At 50.2% G+C, this 22,235-nt stretch overlaps 1 protein-coding gene across 13 annotated transcripts in view; it reads left to right on the top strand.

Moving 5' to 3' along the window:
• LOC103669212 (glutathione S-transferase theta-2B-like) overlaps nt 1-15,204 on the top strand; it is a 25,307-nt gene extending 10,103 nt beyond the window's left edge. For 3 of the 13 annotated variants that reach the window (XM_040619506.1, XM_040619504.1, XM_040619505.1), the window contains 7 exons: nt 121-440; nt 7,666-7,739; nt 8,260-8,475; nt 12,741-12,828; nt 13,747-13,897; nt 13,984-14,157; nt 14,485-15,204. In XM_040619506.1, coding sequence (XP_040475440.1) covers nt 427-440; nt 7,666-7,739; nt 8,260-8,475; nt 12,741-12,828; nt 13,747-13,897; nt 13,984-14,157; nt 14,485-14,694 — 927 coding nt within the window. In that variant the 5' untranslated portion in view covers nt 121-426 and the 3' untranslated portion in view covers nt 14,695-15,204. Of the gene's footprint in view, nt 1-120; nt 1,759-3,912; nt 4,684-7,665; nt 8,476-12,740; nt 12,829-13,746; nt 13,898-13,983; nt 14,158-14,484 lie in introns of all 13 variants that reach the window. The other 10 variants (XM_040619511.1, XM_040619503.1, XM_040619507.1 and 7 more) reach the window with 10 other exon arrangements.
• Nucleotides 15,205-22,235: the final 7,031 nt, after the last annotated feature.

Here is a 22,235-nt window from a genome sequence, read left to right as displayed (position 1 = left end):
ACGCCCCCCCCCCCGCCACACACACTCAGTAACCCCTCCCCCATTAGCCACTCTGGCTAGAGTAAAGGGGAAGCAAAATCCATCCTGGGTGATGCCACTAGTTTTTGTTCTCTTCTCCAGGTGGGAGTGAGACAGGACTGAAGGACTCCATCAAAATCTGCTCGTTGCTGCTTCTATTCTTGCTAGGACCTGTATCCCGACCGCACTTTACATGGGCCTTGCAAATAGGGTCCATCCTCCTTGCATGGAACCAGGAGTTAATGGTTCTCTAGGATAAATAACACCGAAAGAGGGACCTGATGACAATGACTGGAGGAAGCTGTCCTTTGGGCATTCCAGACCACCTGAGCTAGACACCAATGCCAAGACCTTTCTGCTCCAAGGAATGACACCTAGGCCCTCGTCTTTGTTCTGAGTGGTTCCTGGATGCCCGAGAGGAGGTGGGCACCAGATCACCATCCCCAATAAAAACCCCAGACTCTGAACATAGGAGAGCCTCCCTCCTTTCGGAGTTTCCTGGACACTCGCTCTGTTACTTGCTCTCTTTATCTTCAGTAAACTCTGCTCTCACCTCCTGCCGGCTCACATTTAATTTCCATCCTGTGTGAAGCCAAGGATCTTCCTGGCTGGTTCTGCAGGACCCCCACTGGGTCCTCAGACCTGCCTGCTGGCATCAGGAATAGAAAGCCCCCCCCCCCCATATTCTCAAAGGTAAGCTTTGGAAGGGCCAAAGACGTTGGAAGCTTGCACTGCTGTTCCTCCAGATAAGAAGGGGGAGAAAAGGGTTAATCGGTTCACAGGGCTGATGCAAAATTTTCCATTAGCCAGAGGAGGAAAAAAACAACAACATTCCAATTCCAGCCTTCTTCATCCCAGCTGCAGTTCTCTTGGATTCCAGCCTGGACCTTCCCTAGAGCCTATAATGTTAAACCAGTAAATGCTGGATTGGCCGCCAAGGGTTTAAGCATATTTGCAATGAGGAAAACAAAAGAGGGGGGCTTTAAAAAATGGCTTTGTATTTTGTGGCTATTTGACTTTGTTAAACAACCAAAATGCAACTGAATAATGTAAAAGATCGGACTGGCCTGTTAAATGATTCTGGGGTCCGGCAGCATCCCATCTAGCAAACAGAAAGGGGCTCCGTGGAGCTGCGGTAAAGGAAAGGTTTTTTCAAGGTAGAGAGGGAGCAGAAAGAAAGGCAATTATTACCAGAGAATCCATTGTTTTAGGCAAGATCACTCTCCTTAGGGGAATGGAATGGGTTATGGATGACCAGTTTTCTAGTGTGGACCAGCAAACTCCACATTGATCAGTTAAAGGTTACCGTCCTGGGGTGCTGGGACTGCACTTAAATTAGGTGTTAAGTCTTGGTTTGCTCACATGGGGCCCCTAACATAAGTGACTCCCTTTTGGTTCTGGGGTTTTCTTTCTAACAATCTAGATCTCTGGTAGAATTGATATAAAATGTTATATACTTTAATTTCATAAATGCTAGAGGGATCATCCCAGTCAGGGAAAGCTGGGAAGAAAAAGGATTATGGGGCACAACTTCCTTGCTTTTTGCCGGTGGGCCAGTTAACATTTCCATTCTTTTGAGTATTTGAAAAAAATAATAAATCTTCATAGCTGCTGTCTTTTGCCTTTTGGAGCCTCCGGAAAAAAGGATGATGGAGAGAACCATGGCGATCTCCACATGGAGATACACTTTTGGAGCTTTCAAAAAGTGTTCGCTTTGCTCAAGAGCTCTTGTAAAATCAGGTGTGTGATCCTTTGAGGCCGGTGACTCTCCAGTCTGGTGGACGTATCTTTTTCTGGCGAGGGTAGGGGTCAATTCAGATTCGAAGCTTGACCAAGTAAAAAGGGCCCAGGGAAACCTTACTTGCCATTTGGATTCAGAACCCACCCCCGCTCTCTGGAAGGAAAGCCGCCAGCAGCTTTTTGGGAATCCTGAGTCACAGATCCAACCTGAATTGCCCAGAGTTGACTCTAAGTGCAATCCGATACGTTGGGCTGTGACCTGATGTAGCCGGAGCAGAAGCTGTGCCCAGCTTATGCAACCAAAGCACAGAGAATTTGTTCTTCAGCCCAATGTGCCAGAAGCCAAAAACCGACTCTGAGCTTTTGGGTGAAAAAGATGAGCTATTCATTGATGTGGCATCACCTAGCATTGGGAGCACGTACTTAAAAGTCCCAAACTCCCTGATGGCTTATAAGTGACGGTTTTTAAGGGCAAAACAATCAAGGGTTAAGAGCATCAGGGCTGCGGGTTTCTCAGGCATTGGGTCCATTTCAAGATCGAAGAACTTGTTTGTGTTCTGGGTACTGGTCGTTTCCTTCCCTGGTCTGGGTCAGCAAAACATTTCAGCAATGTTTGTCAGAGATGCGGTCTTTGTTAACAGAGGCTATCTATCTTGTCCCCTATGCTGCATTTTCATTATCTTTTTTCTTCTTTTTAAAGATTTATTTATTTGAGAGAGAGAGAGAGAGAGAGTAAAGCTGGGGGAGGGGCAGGGGCAGAGAGAGAGGGAGAAGCTGAGCTGGGAGCCGGACAGGAGGCTCAATCCCAGGACCTGGAGATCATGACCCGAGCCGAAGGCAGATGCTTAACCATCCGAGTTACCCCGGTGCCCCATCTTTTATTTTTATTTTTATTTTTTTAAAGATTTTATTTATTTATGTGACGGAGAGACAGCCAGCGAGAGAGGGAACACAGCAGGGGGAGTGGGAGAGGAAGAAGCAGGCTCCCAGCAGAGGAGCCCGATGTGGGACTCGATCCCGGCACGCCGGGATCACGCCCCGAGCTGAAGGCAGACGCCTTAACGACAGCGCCACCCAGGCGCCCCATCCCATCTTTTATTTTTTTGAGAGATAGAGCATGCCTGCGTGCGTGCGCAAGTTGGGAGGTGAGGAGAAGGTGGAGAGGGAGAGGGAGAGAATCTCAAGCAGACTCCTCACTCAGCATAGAGCCCGATGCGGGGCTCAATCTCAGCACCCTGAGCTCATGACCTGAGCCGAAATCAAGAGTTGGACGCTTAGCCCACTGAACCACCCAGGTGCCTCTCAACTGAGGACATTTAAAGACCAAATTGGCTTTATTCAACAATTCATGAAGCAGATAGCATCCCTTCTAGCAAGTAGAAAGGAGCTCCGGCTCTCTAAAGAAAAGGAAAGGTGTGTTTTGTTTTGTTTTTTCGATTTTATTTATTTATTTGAGAGAGACAGAGAGCATGAACAGGGGGAAGGGCAGGAGGAGAGGGAGAAGCAGACTCCCCGCTGAGCAGGGATCCTGGCGAGGGGCTTGATCCCAGGGCCCCGGGGTCACGGCCTGCTGAGCTACCCAGGCACCCTAGAAAGGAAACGTTCTTTTTTTTTTTTTTAAAGATTTTATTTATTTATTCGACAGAGATAGAGACAGCCAGCGAGAGAGGGAACACAAGCAGGGGGAGTGGGAGAGGAAGAAGCAGGCTCATAGCGGAGGAGCCTGATGTGGGGCTTGATACCATAACGCTGGGATCACGCCCTGAGCCGAAGGCAGACGCCTAACCGCTGTGCCACCCAGGCGCCCCGAGATATGAAGTTTTGATTAGTAAATGGGACACCACAGTTTTGTTTTTTTATTTTATTTATTTATTTATTTATTTGAGAAACAGCACAAGCAGGGGGAGCGGAAGAAGCAGACTCCCCACTGAGTGGGGAGCCTGTTGTTGTGGGACTCGATCCCAGGACCCTAGGATCATGACCCGAGCTGAACGCAGACATTTAATGGATTGAGCCACCCAGCCACCAGGGACACCACAGTTTTACAAGGGAAAACATCAAAACACAGGCACCTGAGAAAGTGTGAGGGAGTTAGGGAAAGGGGGGAGGGCATTCATGATCCTTGTTCCTGGAAGCTTTCTCCTTTTCCTGAAGGAAAACTCTCCAAGCTGCTGTGAGTCCTTCAAATTCAGATGTGAGCCTATCGTTCTACCTGACAAGTAATGACTGTGGAAGATGGGGGTGGTTCCAGCTCCCGCACGTGCCACACAGAACACCTGCAGATGTGGCCGACACTCAGGATGGATGAATTAGTGTCACCGACAAGCAAAACGGCTAGGAACTGACCACCCTAGGCTGTCCCTCGGAAACCAGGGGCTGGACTGAATCATGCAGACTCAGAACCCCACAGTGGGAGGCTATGTGTGGGGCTGACTGCCTAAATGCATGACCTGCTTGGGGTGCCCTAATACTAAGCTGTTTGTTTCCAGGGGGACCATGGGCGCCCTCTGGGACTGTGCTTTTGCATGTGTGTTTGTGTGCGCCCTGAGTTTAATGACAGCCCTGGAAGGCATTCAGATTTGCTTCAGTTTATGAGCCAGAGCTGTGCTGTGTTTCCATCGATCCCTTGGACTGGATAAAAAAGGCTCATACAGAAAGTGGAGGAGGAAACCATCCGGCTTGCTACGATGGTCTTGATGGTTAATGAGCTTTCTCGTGACCGGCTAAGTCCAGGACCCCAAAAAGACATTGCTGAGATCAGTACTGCAAGTGGTCTCATCCAGTCATGTGGGGTTCCACTGATGATAATTTTGCTGTGAAGACACCACAGCTAAGGACGGAGGGGTAGACCGCACAGAAAAGTTACCGTAACAGTCCTGATTGCTATTCTTGGAAAGGCCTGCTTTCAAGGTTGGCCCTCCATAGGTGTGTATTTTGAGAGGCTTTTCATAATTAACTTCAGACCATCAGGAGTGACTCACTGTGCCTAAACTATTGGCACAACCAATATGGTTTATTCTTTCCTCTTGGGAGTCTGGCATTTGGACATGTGCCAGATAGGGGATCACCCCCCAGGAAAAATCCTGGGCATGGAGCCTCTAGTTGGCGACATCTCACACATGTTGCCACAGCTTGCTGTTGGGGCTAATTGAGCATGCCGTGTGCGACTTCAATGGGAGGGGATTCTAGAGGCTTCTACCAGCTTTGCCTCATGGGGATCTTCAACACAGAAGCTGAAAATGACCCTGCTTGCAGGCGCATCTCATCCAAAGCCTGGGAGTTTGCTTCCTTCGGACTGACTGCTGTCATGGTGTTGGAAGTTTAGAGGTAGAAGGAGGACAGGAAGTGGGAGGAGGTGCCAGTCAGGTGGAGGGTGTCACATGCAAAGGTAGAGAGATTGGCACATGTCCCTATTTGCAGAGTCAAATTTAGTGCCATAACAAATATCACCGTATCAGGCCCGTATATCAAACACACATGCACACACACACACGTATACATACTTGATGGAACATTATCCGGCTGTTCAAAGTACAGGTAGATGGACTTTGTAGCAATATGAAAATAAGCGCACGAAATGGCGATAAAAAGACCAGGTACAAAGAAGCAAAGAAGCTAGCATCTAACTGAGGCAGAGGGCTCAGTGATTTTATACAGATATTTTGAAAATTATGTCTTACAACAGACCTGAGTCTGAGTGGAGGAATGATCCCATTTGACAGCAAGGGACACCAGGACTCAAAGAAGTTCATGACATGCTCCAGGTCACATAGTTAAAGAGTGACAGGGTCACGATTTATTTTTTTTTTTTAAAGATTTTATTTATTTGACAGAGATAGAGACAGCCAGCGAGAGAGGGAACACAAGCAGGGGGAGTGGGAGAGGAAGAAGCAGGCTCATAGCAGAGGAGCCTGATGTGGGGCTCGATCCCGTAACGCCGGGATCATGCCCTGAGCCGAAGGCAGGCGCTTAACCGCTGTGCCACCCAGGCGCCCCAGGGTCACGATTTAAACTCAGGTTTTTTGAACTGTGCCCTCCATGCTCCCGGCATGAGTGTGTGTGCACGGGCACACCCCCTGCCCACACACACGCGGGTGCACGCACCACACCCCCACCCACAAATGCACCCCCCAACGCCACCATATACCCCCTCAGTGCTCCCACCTCCCCCCACACCACACCCCACACATTTGAAGCACACAGGAGCCCAGGTGTTCATGGATCAAACCTATCCGCGACCTCCAGGACAGAGGCGGGTTGTGCTCTCCTGACAGCGAGCCTCCTGATTTTAGGGATCCTTGCAATCTGGATAGGCTGAGGATCCCTCCAAATCATCCAGTTCAGGTTCCTCTTTTGCTTGACAGTTCTGCCCTCAATTAATCTCTCTGCTCACATGTTATACTGAGAGGAGGAAGAAGAAACCAGGCCACACACCTTGAACACTTTGCTTGGAAATCTCAAGTAAATATCCAAGTTCATGGTTTATAAACTCTGCCTGCCACACACCTGCAGGCCATAATTCAGTTAAGTTCTGCCACTGTGCCCCTGGACCCCCTGGAACTCCTTGCAGACTGCCAGAATTCTTTTCCTTAGAAGGGACAGAAACTCAGTGCCAAATGGTTTAGGCAAAAGGAGGGATTCCCTGGAAAACTCGGTTGTCGGAAGGGGAGAGGTACGGCTTGCCCACAGGGGAGCTGGGGTCAGAAGCTGCTTTTCTCTCCAACTCTCTTTTTCTGTGACTAAGCTGCTTCCTGTCAGGCCAGCCTGCCTAGTGAGTTGCAGTTGTGACCAACGCACCAGTGGCCCCAGCTCATGTATGTAAGAAAGATGTTAGGGTTCGAAGCTGACGGCCAAGAAAGAATTCTTGAGACGTCTTTGGTGCAAAAAAGGGATTTTATTAAAGCACGGGGACAGGACCCATAGGCAGAAAGGGCTGCACTGGGGTCATGAGGAATGGCCCATTATAGACTTTCAAGTTGGCAGGGGGTTAGGGAGAGCGTAAGTCTCTGAGGAATTTTGGAAGCACGGTTTCCAGGACCTTGAGGGGCCAGCTGTTGTTGGGGAAAGGTCATGTACTACTGTCTAATAAGACCTTAGTCGTGAGACCCTTCAGATGTATATCGGTGGGCCATATGTTGGGGGGGGTGATTGTCAACACGTATCATGGGGGGTATAAAGATAAAGGAAGTTTCCGAAACAATTTTTATATGTTACAGTAGGCTCGCAGGATCCTGGAGGTCGGGCTAAGGTTGCCTTTTGCCCTTAGCAAAGTATTAACACGGAGGAAGTTGAGTCCCTAGAGGAAGGTCACTCTGCCTGTTTCAAGGACTTGTCAGTGTGCTGTAAGGGAGTTAAATGATTTTTCTTCTGCCTTTGCTTCCCACATCACCCACGATGCCCATGTTAACTTCCTCTCTCCTGAATTCCAGCTTCAAACATCCCAGGGAAGCCTTCTGATCCACCTGCTCGGCCGGGTCAGAGGGATGGGTTACTCTCAAAGCCTGGGCTAGAGCTGGGTGGCAGGCCCTAGACCCTCAGAGCTGTGCCTGGGATCACATCCAGGGTAGGGTGAGGAGTGAGAAGAAGAAAGGGGAAAGGGATGTTTTGGCTTTTGGCTGTTGTCTCCCTGATCTGGGCATTTTCCCTTCGCACACCCTCATCGACCTGCAGCTCACACTTTCTCACGCCAGCTGCTCTGTTGGTGGGTAGCTCCGACTGCAGAAAATTCTTTCCTAAATCTAATCTCCCAGCCTAGGTTCTCACCAACCTGGGACACACCTGCAAATACGCTATCCCACCGGGCGACCTCTAAGGTTCCTTCCACCCACCGGACGGAGTATCCCAGTCATCCTCTACCCTTCCTTTTGTCCAGGACTCTTTGATGTCCATGGGTTGTGGGTTTTCCAGGTCCAGGAGCCCTGGCGTTTCCAAGCCCGGGACCTGCCAAGATCTCTGGCACAGGCGACCGGAAAAGCAGGCAGGTACGTGGGCAAGGTACCAGCTTGCCCAAAGCCTTCCTCCTCCGCGCCCCATCTCCGCTGGGAGCCCCATCTTGAGACCCTTCCTCCCAGATCTCCCTCTCCGCCGAGGGCCCCTCTCCCCAGGCTGCGCCCCCTCCCCCTCAGCCACCCCTGAAGATCTTTCCTCCCAGATCTTTCTCTCCGCGGTGCGCCCCCTCCTCCCCGCGCTCTCTGTCTCAGCAGTCCCGCCCCCTCCCACCGTGCGCCGTCTTCCTTGCGGTCTGCCCCTTCCCACCAGCGCGCCCTCCACGCAATGCGCCGGGAGCTGGTGGGATATGTGGGCGGGCAGGCAGGCCGCCCAGCCCCCAAATATTAGCCTCTGTGTGCGCGAATCTCCTGATCAAAGCCTGGGGTCGGCGCCGGGCGGGCCCCTCCGGGAAGGACAAAGTCTAGCGCTCGGGCAGGGTCCCAGCTGGAGCCCGGGGAGGGCGGGCCGGGATAGGCAACTATCTGGGCAGTGAGCTAACGCGCACTGGTGGAGGCCCCACGGGGGTGGAGCCCGAGACCCTGTATCTCGGAGCGCCCCAGTCCTGCCACAGCTGCTGTCCTGAACCTGCTGTCCGTCGCGTCCCCGCTGCCGCCACGATGGGCCTGGAGCTCTACCTGGACATGCTGTCCCAGCCTTGCCGCGCCGTCTCCATCTTCGCCAAGAAGAACGGCATCCCCTTCAAGCTGTGCACCACGGAGGTGTTCAAAGGTGGGGTGGGGCCGGCTCTGCAGGTGTCCACAGCCCCCGCCTGAGCCACAGGCTCCTGGCCCCGCAGCTCCCTCTTCTTCCAAACAATTTCCGTCGCCCTCGTAGCCCTAGGATGAGAACGAAGGCAAAAGAAATATAGATAAAAATTAGATTTCCATACAACCTGTAGCCCATTGACAAGTGCTTGGGACCGGCAGAACATGACAGGTCTTTTTCTCACACTGTCTTTTTCTTTTTCTTCTTTAAAGATGTATTTATTTATTTTAGAGAGAGAGTGTATAGGCGGGAGGGGGAGAGGGAGAGAGAGAGAGCGCCTCAGGCAGACTCCACACTCAGCATAGAACCCTCATGGGGCTCCGTCTCTGACCCTGAGATCAGGACCTGAGCCGAATCCAAGAGTTGGGTGCTCCCTAGACATCCCCACAGATAAATTCTTTAAACTTTTTTTTTTTATGTTCAGTTAGCCGCCATATAGTGCATCATTAGTTTCAGATGTACAGTTCAGTCATTCATCAGTTGCATATAACACCCAGTGCTCATCACATCAGGTGTCCCCCTTCATGCCTATCACCCAGGGACCCCCTCCACCCTCCCCTCCAGGAACCCTCAGTTTCTTTTCCATAGTTAAGAGTCTCTCATGGTTTGTCTCCCTCTCTGATTTCTTCCCCTTCAGTTTTCCCTCCCTTCCCCTATGATCCTCTGCACTGTTTCTTATATTTCACATATGAGTGAAACCATATGGTAATTGTCTTTCTCTGCTTGACTTATTTCACTTAGCATAATCCCCTCCAGTTCCACCCACTTCGATGCAAAGGGTAGGTATACGTCCTTTCTGATGGCTGAGTAATATTCCACTGTACATATGAACCACATCTTCTTTATCCAGTCATCTGTTGACGGGCATCTCGGCTCCTTCCACAGTTTAGCTATTGTGGACATTGCTGCTATGAACATTGGGGTGCATATGGCTCTTCTTTTCACTACAACTGTATCTTTGGGGTAAATACCCAGTAGTGCAATTGCTGGGTCATAGTGTAGCTCTATTTTTAACTTTCTGAGGGACCTCCACACTGTTTTCCAAAGTGGCTGTACCAACTTGCATTCCCACCAACAATGTAAGAGTATTCCCCTTTCTCCACAGCCTCGCCAACATTTGTTGTTTCCTGCCTTGTTAATTTTTGCCATTCTTACTGGTGTAAGGTGGTATCTCATTGTGGTTTTGATTTGAATTTCCCTGATGGCTAATGATGTTGAACATTTTTCCATGTGTCTGTTAGCTGTAAGTCTTCTTTGGAGAAGTGTCTGTTCACGTCTTCTACCCCCCCCTTTTTTTTAGGATTTTATTTATTTATTTGACAGAGAGAGACAGCCAGCGAGAGAGGGAACACAAGCAGGGGGAGTGGGAGAGGAAGAAGCAGGCTCCCAGCAGAGGAGCCCAATGTGGGGCTCGATCCCAGAATGCCAGGACCATGCCCTGAGCCGAAGGCAGAGGCTTAACGACAGACCACCCAGGTGCCCCATTCTGCCCATTTTTGACTGGATTATTTGTTTTTTGGGGTGTTGAGTTTGAGAAGTTCTTTATAGATCTTGGATACCAGTCATTTATCTGTAATGTCATTTGCAAATATCTTCTCCTGTTCTGTGGGTTGCCGCTTAGTTTTGTTGACTGTTTCCTTGGCTGTGCAGAAGCTTTCTACCTTAATGAAGTCCCCAAAGTTCATTTTTGCTTTTGTTTCCCTTGTCTTTGGGGACATGTCTTGAAAGAAGTTGATGTGGCTGATGTCGAAGAGGTTACTGTCTATGTTCTCCTCTAGGATTTTGATGGATTCCTGTCTCACATTGAGCTCTTTCATCCATTTCGAGGTTATCTTTGTGTATGGTGTAAGAGAGTGGTCCAGTTTCACTCTTCTGCATGTAGCTGTCCAATTTTCCCAGCATCATTTATTGAAGAGACTGTCTTTTTCCCATTGGATATTTTTTTCCTAATCTGTCCAAGATTAGTTGACCATAGAGTTGAGGGTCCATTTCTTTTCTTTCTTTCTTTTTTTTTTTTTTTAAATATTTTATTTATTTATTTGACAGAGAGAGAAACAGCCAGCGAGAGAGGGAACACAGGTAGGGGGAGTGGGAGAGGAAGAAGCAGGCTCCCAGTGGAGGAGCCTGATGTGGGACTCGATCCCAGAACGCCGGGACCACGCCCTGGGCCGAAGGCAGACGCTTAACGACTGAGCCACCCAGGCGCCCCTGAGGGTCCATTTCTGGAGTCTCTGTTCTGTTCCATTGATCTATGTCTTAATGTTCGTGCTGTGCTAGAGGTAAAAGCAACCTTTGCTTGACAATAGCCAGACCTTCAGAATCCTGTACGTCTCCTTTAACATATGAAAATCCTTTTGGAAACTTCCTTTGTCTCTATCCTCTCCCAACTTAAAAGGATATAACCAATCACTCCTTACAATCTCAGTGAAGCTCTGCTCACAGGTCCTGTCCCGTGCTTTAATAAAAACACCTTTTTGCACCAAAAACATCTCAAGAATTATTTCTTGACTATTCGCTCCCAGACCATATCCCTTCATTTTGGACCCTGATCATGGGGCCTGAGTCTTCTCATCTGGACTCTGAGCCTCTGTGTAGACTTGGTGAGTACTTCCTCTTCTCTTCCTTTACTGTCATTCCTGGGGCTCTTCAAGGAGCATCGTCTTGTTGGAACACTTGCATGTCAATTGCTCATGCTGCAATCCTCTAGCCCATGGCTACTCTAAGGGGAGGAAAAAAGCCTGCCTTTTGGCTGGAAGGTAGTACCCTGGCCAGAATGGTAATAAGATCTAGAAGCTTGATGCTCTCTCTTTATTTCTATTCTTATTCAAAGTTGTCTTTCTTGGGCACGGGACAGCCACCTAAGTCGCTAGCATGGCTGCCAATCTTAAGACTCCCATCTGAGGTTTCCTCCTCATTGGTCCAAGGTGATCCCCTTCACATCTCTGGTCGAGCCACTTCTGGCCATGAAACCTCAGCCTGGAGCCAGCTGAAACCAGTACCTGATTGAATTAAAACCCAGCTGGAGGTGGCACCTGACTTTGGCTCAGGTCATGAACTCAGGCTCGTAAGATTGAGATCCGCGGGCTCAGAGCACAGTGTAGCGTCTGAGACTCTCTCTCCCTCTCCCTCTAGAATAGCTAATCTTAAAACATTTTTTTTAAAAAGGTGCTTTTATTAAAGCATAGGGACTATAGGGAGAAAGAGCTGCACTGTGGTTGTAAGGTGCAACTGATTATATATTTTGGAATTGGGGGATTAGTAGAGATAAAGGGAGTCCCTAAAGGGATTTAAAAATTCTTTATTTAAAAAAAAATTTTATTTATTTATTTGAGAGGAAGAGAGAAAGAGAGAGAGCAGGAGTGGGAGAGAGCATTAGTGGGGGGAAGGACACAGAGAGAAGCGGACTCCCTGTTGAGTAGGGAGCCCAACGTGGGGCTCATGGAATTGAGGGATCCCAGGCCCCTGGGATCATGACCTGAGTTGAAGGCAGACGCTTAACCGACTGAGCCACCCAGACGCCTCTGCAAAGGGATTTAAAGACTAGCAGGATCCTGGAGGTCTGGCTCTTGTCAAGCTGAGGTTGCTTTGGGCCTCTAGCAAAGCATGACATTAAGGCAGTGGTGAGTTCTTTGAGGAAAGTCACATTCTGCCTGTCTCAGGTATTTATCAAAGGGCTGCAAGTTGTAAGGAAATTTAATTTTAATCTACATTTCTTTTGCCTTTGCAGAGATTGCCCTCTGCTGTGTGGCCTTGGACAGGTAGCAGGCCCTCTCTGAACCTTAGCTTTCCCCTCTGAGAAGGAGGATAATGTTACTTCTACTCTGTGGGATGGGGAGTAAATACTGAGCCGGATTTTCCTGACTTGAAAGCCTGTATTTAGAGTCCTAAAGCCCTAAAGACCCTGGGGAGCTGGCCACCACGTGAGAGTTTAGAGGTGGGAATTGCTGGGCCTTGCCTCTTTGCCTCCCTTCCTCCCGCTCACCCCAGACCTGGCCGAATAACTCCCTTTCACCCACCCGGAGCACCTGGCTGCGCTCCTGAAACCCCTCAGCCATCCTGGGAGGCGGCAGGGCAGGGAGGCCATCCCCGTTTGTGGTCCCAAGGCCCAGCTGTGGCCCCACACAGCTTCACCCAGGCTGGACTTGGGGTTCTGGCTGCGGAAGGGAGAAGGAGGGCACAGCGGCTGTGTTTCTTGCTGTGAAGGCCTTTTTTGACTTCTTTCTCCACAGGGCAGCACCCGAGCAAGGAGTTCTTTCAGATTAATAGCCTGCGGAGGGTGCCCACCCTCAAGGATGGCGACTTCATCTTGACTGAAAGGTGCTTTCTTTCCCTAAGCCCCCAGCCCACCTGGCCTCTGGCTGTCCTGCTGTGTGCCCTCTTAGACCCCATGTGGCAGGTGAGGGCAGAGGGAGGGGTGTGGTGAGACCTGACAGCTGGGGTTGGAGGTGACCGGGATTCTCCGGGGGCTGATGCCACATAGCGCTATACCTCTCTTGTCTTCAGCCTCCTCTTCTGGACCCCAGGGCCTCTGTACCCCCAGACTGAGGGGCACTAGAAGAGGACATGGGGGCACTTGTCCAGTTGGACAGAGACCAGGTTCAACACATGGAAGCTGGAAGGGCCTCTCCTGACTCCTTAGGCTACTCTCCAGAGTCTGCCAGGGCCTGAGGGGACAACTCATGGTGAGGGCCAGCCACCAGGCAGGTGGAGGACAAGAGGTCAGGCAGCTACAAGACTGATGGCCGGAGGACCTGTCAGAGGGGACCCATGACAGATCTGAGGACATGCTTTCCCCCCGACCCCCCAGGTCCCCAACCCATACACTTGGACATGCAGGGGACTCGATGCAAGATTCCAGAGGCCCAGAGAACCTTTTCTGAGCTGTGTGGCCTCGGACAAGTCACTTAATTACTCTGACCCTTAGCTTCCTCACACGCAGACGAGAAAGCACATCTGTGCCTCCCAGGGCAGCGGCTGTGGTGTCACGGAGATAAGCCTCTTAAAGGGCAAAGTGGACGGTCTGGCCAAGCGTCCATGCTTGAGACAGCAAAGGAAGGAGACTCGGAAGGGTACAGGCAGGGGAGAGAGAGGAGGCAGCGCCCAGGGAACGGCAGATGGGAGGGGAGGCCGTCAAGTACAGAGAAGCCCCAGAGCCCCACTGAGGGTTGGGAGCCGCTGAGGAGAAAGGCCACGAAGCAGGGTCCTCATAGCCACTGCGCCTGCCCTTATCTCTAGCTCTGCCATCCTGATTTACCTGAGCTCTAAGTACCAGACGGCGGACCACTGGTACCCATCGGACCTTCGGGCCCGGGCTCGCGTGCACGAGTACCTGGGCTGGCATGCGGACTGCATCCGGGGCACCTTCGGCGTGCCCTTGTGGACCCAGGTGAGCAGAGCCGTCCGGGGCTGTTGGCGGTGCGGGCCCTGGGAGGAGGCGGGGACCGCGGCCTGAGCCCACCCTTTGCACATCAGGTGATGGCACCGCTCATTGGGGTCCATGTGCCTGAGGAGAAGGTGCAGCGTAACAAGACCTTCATGGACCTGGCGCTGCAGCAGCTGGAGGAGAAGTTCCTGGGGGACCGGGCTTTTGTCGCCGGCCAGCAGGTGTCGCTGGCCGACCTCATGGCGCTGGAGGAGCTGCTGCAGGTGTGAGCTGGGCCTGCGGGGCGGCCTCTCTGGGCAGCAACCTCCCATCCCCTCCTCTGTAGACAGGAACACTGAGGCAGGCCTAGGGAAAGCTGGGAATTTACCCAGAATCACAGAGCAAGTTGCTGTCCAAACTGGCGCTTTCGCCCTGCCCTTCTGCTTCCCTCCTGGGCGTGGTGTTTCCTGCTGGTGCTCTCGGGCCCTGAGGCTGGCCACACTTGCCTGGGCCTCCCATGGGGGTTGGGGAACGGCCCTGGCACATGTGTTACTGGTTCTGGCATGGCGGGCCTCAGCATCACTGTAACTCTCCCCTCCTTGTCCCTGCAGCCTGTTGCTGTTGGCTGTGACCTGTTTGAGGGACGGCCGAGACTGGCAGCGTGGCGTGAGCGAGTGGAGGCTTTCCTGGGTTCTGATCTGTTGCAGGAGACCCGTGGTCCCATCTTAAACATCCTGGAGCAGGCGGTCAACAAAAAAGTCCCAACCCCGCCCCCAGAAGTCCATCCGTGTATGCTGCTTCGTATTTCCAGGATCCCCTGAAGAGCCTGGAAGGGGGGCTGATGGTTGGAGGCCAGGAGATTAGCAATAAAGATTCATTCTTAGTTTCTTACTTGTCCTTTTTCAGCCTATCTTGCCTCAATCTCTTGTTTCTGACTCCTGGAGGAGCTCTGTACAGGTAGGACACCTGATGCCCTTGGCAGTGCTGTTTCTCAGGTGTAGCAGACGTAATCAATAGAAGACTAAAATCCACCACATATAAAGAGCTCCGAAAATTCAATAGCATGAAGAAAAACAAATCGACTTCAAATCAGCAAATGTCATTGGTCTTTTAAATATAATGAAGACTTGGGGTGCCTAGGCAACTCAGTCGGTTAAGCCTCTGACTCTTGACTTCGGCCCAGATCATGATTTCAGGGTCTGAGATGAAGTCCTGTGTCCAGCTCACACTCAGCACGGAGTCTGCTTGTCCCTCTCCCTCTGTTCCTCCTCCCACTTGCACGCTTGCTCTCTCTTTCTCACTCTAAGTAAATAAATAAAATCTTTAAAAAATATAATGAAGACTCAGACACTTGAATAAGAAACCAAGAATGATCGGTTTTATTGCACTGTCGTATTATATTATATGTATGTAATAAAAGTGTGTCCCAGTGACCTTCACCACAGTTAATCAAAGTAACCTCACAGATAACAAGTCAGTGTATCACGTTGTCATCAGGGCAATAAAATGTTAAGTAAGCCATTAGAATGGCAGACTACTAAAGGATATAGATAATGTTTCAAGGGCTATGGTAATGGTTTTTGACGTCTGGGAAACATAGAAGACTTAACAAGCACTCCTGTCTTCCAGTGCGATTTCAGTGTAAGAGCAAACAGTGGGGTTATGGACTGTGCACAAGCCGCCATGTGTATCAGCCAGATTGATCTGTGTGACAGAGCCCATACCAGATACTTTCACGGAGAGAATTTAATATAAAGGATTGGTGGGCTGTCTGGGTGGTTCAGTTGGTTAGGCATCCCACTCTTGATCTCGGCACAGGTCTTTTTTTTTTTTTTCCTAAAGATTTCATTTGTTTATTTGACACAGAGACAGCCAGTGAGAGAGACAGCCAGTGAGAGAGAGACAAGCAGGGGGAGTGGGAGAGGAAGAAGCAGGCTCCCAGCAGAGGAGCCTGATGTGGGGCTCGATCCCAGAACGCCGGGATCATGCCCTGAGCCGAAGGCAGACGCCTAATGACTGAGCCACCCAGGCGCCCCTTGGCTTAGGTCTTGATCTCAGGGGTCATGAGTTCAAACCCTGCATTGGGTTTACATGCTGGATGGGAGCCTCCTTAATAATAATAATAATAATAATAATAATAATAATAATAATAATAACAACAACAACAATAATGTTAAGAATTGGTCACTGGGCATTATAGAACTCCATAGGCAGAGAAAACCCAGATTATCGCAGAGACTCCCCCCTCCCTCTAGGAGGCCAGAACGTTTGGGCTCCCTTCCATCTGTGCCTGACAGCCTCCCTTACCCAGAGGGAAGGCAGTCACTTCAGAACGTAGCCACTACCCCATGCCTCTTGCCTGTGAGCCTTGGGCAGTGTCTTAGGCTGCATGCGTTGCTATAACAAAAATACCAGAGGGGCGCCTGGGTGGCTCAGTCAGTTAAGCTCTGCCTTTGGCTCGGGTCATGATATCAGCGTTCTGGGATCGAGCCCCGTGTCAGGCTCAGCGGGGAGCCTGCTTGTCTCTCTCTCTCTCTGCCCCTCTCCCTGCTTGTGCTTGCTCTCTTTCTCTCTCTCTCACTCACTGTCTCTGTCTCAAATAAATAAGTAAAATCTTGAAAAAAAAAACCCTCAAAACAAAAATACCAGAGACTGGGTGGCTTAAGGGATCAACATTTATTTCTCACACTTCTGGAGGTCAGGAAGCACAAGGTCAAGGTGCCAGTAGATTCAGGGTCTGATGAGAGCCTGCTTCCTGGTTCCTAAATGACTGTCTTCTCTCCAGGTCCTCAGGTGGTGGAAGGGGCTAGAGAGTTCTCTGGAGTCTCTTTATAAGGGTGCTATCCCATTCCCCAGGGATTTATACCATCGCCTTGGGGGTTAGGATTTCATCATAGGACTTTGGAGGACAAGGGAAGACAAACCTCTAGCCCATAGCAGGAGCCCCTAAGCCTTGCCAGTGGTGAGGGATGGTGGGGTCCTGGCCCTGGTCCCATTCAGCCCCCTGTGTCCTGATCCCCTTCTCTAAGGCATGATCTGAATGAGAATTTTGCCCAAGGGACGAGTTGAAGAGGGTGCCTACCTAAAGGATGACAGCTTCACTTTGGCTGAAAGGTGCCCCCCAGCCAGACGCCAGTCCCCACCCTGGGCTCTTTAGGCACCTGGTTTCTGCTAGTTCCAGCTCTGGCAGCCCTGGGTGTGAGCAAAGCCATTGCTCTTTTGCCCCTTTGGCCTGTTTTCCTAACCTTTGAGAAACATATCTATCTATCTATCTATCTATCTATCTATCTATCTATCTATCATCTATCTATCTCTCCAACCATCCATCCATCCATCCATCCATCCATCCATCCATCCATCCATGCCTCCATTCACTTATTTTTACATTAGTGCAGATAGCTGTACTGTCTAGAAAATGATTAAATAGACCTGCCCCATTATATGGCTTTGGTGAGTTTGCTTGAGGGAAAACTCACATCTGGACTGATTCCTAAAACATACATTTCACCACTCTGCCTCTTTGGGTTCAAAGTATAGATTATTGGGGCGCCTGGCTGGCTCTGTTGGTAGAACATGCAACTCCTAATCTCAGGGTTGTAAGTTCAAGCCCCACGTTGGGTGTAGAGATCACTTAAAAATACAATCTTTTTTTAAAGGAGTACAGATCATTGTCGTCGGGCTGTGTTCCCCTGTCCTTGCGTATTTGATAATACGCACCCAGACTGGCTTGTCCTTCCTGTTCCATCGGGTTGTTGGTCTTTCCTGCAGCCCCGTCAGCGGGGTAAGCAGGCTGAGTCCGTCTCTGTGCTCTTTCTTCAAGGGCTGCCAGGAATGGAGGTACGTCATCCTCATCCGAAATCTTTTTTTTTCTTTAATTTATTTATTTTAGAGAGAGAGAACTCGAGCACGCACACACGCACAATCACGGGGGTGGGGGTGGGGTGGTGGAGGGCCAGAGGGAGAGGCAAGCAGACTCTCCTCCCCCATCCAGGGCAGAGCCCACTCAGGGCTCCAACCCATGACCCTGAGATCAGGACCTGAACGGAAATCAAGAGTGGGACGCCCTGCTGATTGAGTCACCCAGGCGTACCCTCGTCATCCTAAATCTTGAATCTTTACCAGCAATTACAATGGAAACATTCTTTGTACTTAGGTCCCCTTCTGCAGGAAGTGTCTGTCGTAAGGCACCCGCACCATGCTTACCCAGTTCATTCAGTTGCACTCCGTAAACTGAGACACGTCTCTCCAAGTAAGTATGAGCTGTTTGAGAATGTGCTCCAACGGACATGGCTTTGGAGGGAAAATAGCAGCTGGACAGGTTTGGAAAAAGTAAAGGGCTACAGCCTCACAACCAGCAATAAGCGGCCCAGCACCGTTGGTCTCCGGCCACATTGTGCTGGTGTCTGGGTCTTCCAGTTAGACGCGCAAGACAAGACACATACAAATCTGGAATCCAGACAGTCCAGCTGCTTAAAATCACACAACAGTCTCGCATCGGCATTAAGCCCCCAAACCGAGACACCCGTGTGGTTGTTAGCGTGGAGACTTTTTTCATGATGAGCTGCAAATGCTTCGATGGGGCCACCCCCAAATGGGTTTCAAGCCGACTGGGACTGGACCTGGACAGTTTCACTGGACATTCAATTCGATGAATCCTGTCTGAAGGGCTTCGCACAGCGAAGTCACAAACAGGTTTCCAAAACAAGTTTGCAGGCCTGACTGCCCACCAGAGGGATCACTGCCATTATCTTTTTGGAATCCTGCATTTGAATAAAAAAATAGCAGACAGGGGGTGATGGGAGGGAGACCCTGGTGTTTGGGAGATACGAGTTGTTGAGAAATATTTTGACACGTGGCCATTTCATTAGAGAACATTTTAAGAAAAGATTTTATTTATTTATTTTAGAGATGGGGTGACGGTGGGGGGGGAATAAGCGAGCGACGGGAGGAGTGGAGGAAGAGGGACAAGCAAACTCTGAGCTGAGCGTGGAGCCCGATGTGGGGCTTGATCCCACGACCCCGAGATCATGACTTGAGCCGAAATCAACAGTTGGACGCTTAATGGACTGAGCCACCCAGGTGCCCTGAGAACATTTTAATTTTTTTTTTTTTTGATTCATTGGGGCAGCTGAGTTGTAAAGTATGTTTCTGATGTGCCAGGACCTGCTGTGAGCACCTTGCTGTGTGAGCTCACGGAGTCTCCCCGAGCCTGGCACAGCGGCACGTGCAAAGCCACCACTAAACCTGCGGGCTGTAACGTGGCCCCCTGTTCCTGCGAATGGACCGGTAGTCTGTGGCTATTCCTACCAGTGCCCCGGTGTGTCACTGCTGAGCATAGCTGTGGGACCCTCCCACAGATGGCATTGCTGGGTGAAGGTGTCACGTGTCTTTTTTGAGGGGGGGAATGGAATGATTTTTAAAAAATATTTATTTGTTAAATTTGGTGGTTTTGTTCTGTTTTTTTAGTGGGCACACAGTGTTATTCCAGTGTCAGGCGTGCAGCGCTGTGATTCCACAGCTCCACACGTCGCGCTACGCTCACAAACGTAGCCGCCATCTGTCATCACACAATGCTATGACAGTAGCATGGACTGTATTCCCTACGCTGTGCCTTCCATCCCCGTGACCTTTTCATTCTGTAACTGGAAGCGTGTACCTCCCACGCCCCTTCGCCCATTTTGCCCACCCCCCACCCCTCTTTCCCTCTGGCACCCATCAGTTTGTCCTCTGCATTTCAAGGTCTGATTCTGCGCCCACATGCCCTTTTTTGCTAGATATCACCACATCGCCATCTGTGGAGGTTGTCCTAACACCCGTGGATTGCTTTTTGTTAGTGTCCCGGGGGCGCCATACCAAAATAGCCCAGACGGGGATGGAGCAGCAGGGGGCTTAAACAACAAACTCACTTTCTCACAGTTCTGGAGTCTGAAGTCCAAGATCAAGGTGTTGGCAAGGTTGGTTTCTCCCGAGGCCTCTCTCCTGGGCTTGCAGACGGCCACCTTCTCCCTGTGTGCTCCTGTGGTCTTTTCCCTGTGCACGGGAGACACCTCTGTGTCTCTCCGTGGGTCCTCATGTCCCTTATTAGGACAGCAGTCAGATTGGATTAGGAGTAGGGCCCACCTTAATGTCCTCGTTTTAACTTAGCCTCTCTTTAACTCTATGTCCTCATCAGTCACATTTAGAGGTATTGGGGGTTAGGGGCTTGACATAGGAGTGCGGGGGGAGGACGCACTTGAGTTCTTGATGTGACATGCACGCATGTGCTCTGTGCTGAGAAGCTTGACTGTGGCAGGTCGATGGCGACAGAGCAGATTCTCATGCTAGTTTTCCAGGGGATTTGCATTTTTAGAATAAAACTGGGTACTTTTCAAGTGTTAGGAGCCGTTTGCATTTCCTCTCCTGTGATCTTTCCGTGTCATTTGTGAAGGGTCCTCACACCTAAGAATGGTACTTGGGATATGGATGGATAAGCACCTTTGAACCCTCCACCCCAATTGAGGCTTACGTTGGTACAGCAGCAAAGGCCCCTGACCTCCCCCAGCTGTCGTTGGCTTCTCTGAGATGTGAGTTCTGGGGGCCGTGCCAGGCCAAAGTCCTGCCACCTCGACCGTTTGCACTCCTTCGGGTAGCCCCCTGTCTGCCTGTGGGCCTGGAGACTGGGACTGCTCCCCACAGCTCTGCTTTAGGTCTCCTCATCTCGCAGAGCTGTTGAACATGGGCCCGCCAAAGCCCCGCTCCTCTTTTCCTTTCTTCCTGCTTGTGTGCCTATTTCATGCTAGTGTCACCGAACTCAGTTCATGTGTCCAACGCACCGCAGAGCCCATCACTGAGATGTCGAGTGTGAAGGCTGCCATACGAAGATACAGGAGACAAGCCTCAAACCTTCCCTAGTGTTGGCGAGGATGTGGAGAAAAAGGAACGCTTGTGCATTGTTGGTGGGGATGCAAACTGGGGCAGCCACTCTGCAAAACAGTATGGAGGTTCCCCAGAAAGTAAAAAATGGAATCAGCATATGGTCGAGTAATTCCATTACTGGGTATTTACCCAAAGAATATGAAAACATTAATTCAAAAAGATACATGCAACCGTATGGTTAGTGCGGCATTATTTACACCCACCAAATTTTGGAAGCAGCCCAAGTGTCCATCGATAGACGAATGGATAAAGATGCGTGTGTGCATACGTATGTATAATGGACTATTTTTCAGCTGTAAAAAAGAATGAAATCTTGCCATTTGCAACAACATGGATGGAGCTAGAGAGTATTATGCTAAGTGAAATAAGTCGGTCAGAGAAAGACAAATACCATATGATTTCACTCATATATGGAATTTAAGAAACAAAACAAATGGGGGCGCCTGGGTGGCTCAGTCGTTAAGTGTCTGCCTTCGGCTCAGGGCGTGATCCCGGCGTTCTGGGATCGAGTCCCACATCAGGCTCCTCCGCTGGGAGCCTGCTTCTTCCTCTCCCACTCCCTGTGCTTGTGTTCCCTCTCTCGCTGGCTGTCTCTCTCTCTGTCAAATAAATAAATAACATCTTAAAAAAAAAAGAAGCATTAAAAAAAAAAAAAACGAATGAACAAAGAAAAAAAACCCCCAGACTCTATAGAGAACAAACTGGTGGTCTCCAGAAGGGAGGTGGGTAGGGGGAATGGGTGAAACAGCTGATGGGGATTAAGAGCACACTTCTGATGAGCACTGACTAATGTATAGAATTGTTGAATCACTATATTGTACACCTGAAACTAATATAATACTATGTGTTAACTATACTGGAATTAGAATTAAAAAAATAATCTATCTGAAGGAGATTAAAAAAATAGAATGGGGAACCTGGGTGGCTCAGTGGGTTAAGCATCCAACTCTTGATTTCAGCTCAGCTCATGGTCTCAGGGTGGTGAGATATGAGCCCTCAGCCTGGCTCCAAGCTCAGTGGGGAGTCTGCTTGAGATTCTCTCCCTCTGCCCTTCTCCCAGCTTGTGCATGCTCTCTCTCTCTCAAATAAATAAATAAATAAATCTAAAATAAAATAAATAAAAATAAAATACACACACACACACACACACACACACACACCTACCCCTGCCTACCTGTTTGACAGATGGAGAACCACCCTCCCCCCACCTTTTGCCTTTCCGTGGAAGGGGGTGGTGGGACCCTTCCCTGGCTTCCCTCAGGTCCTGTGGCTGCCTTGGGTCTCCGGTGGGGTCAATGGCGTGGTTATCCCTGCCTCCCGTGTCTGTGTCCCCAGAATCAAAGCCTCAGCACCGGCCTGTCCATGATCCCTAAGGCTGTGGGTCTTGGCTATGTTGTGTTGGGAAGGGTGGCCATGGCAGGTGGCTTGGCAGGAGTGGACGGAGGCT

This window comes from Ursus maritimus, unplaced genomic scaffold, assembly GCF_017311325.1.
Source record: "Ursus maritimus isolate PB19 unplaced genomic scaffold, ASM1731132v1 scaffold_33, whole genome shotgun sequence".
Classification (NCBI taxonomy): Eukaryota; Metazoa; Chordata; class Mammalia; order Carnivora; family Ursidae; genus Ursus; species Ursus maritimus.
The sequence above is the reverse complement of the archived record's forward strand: the minus strand, read 5'-3'. Positions and strand labels throughout refer to the sequence as shown.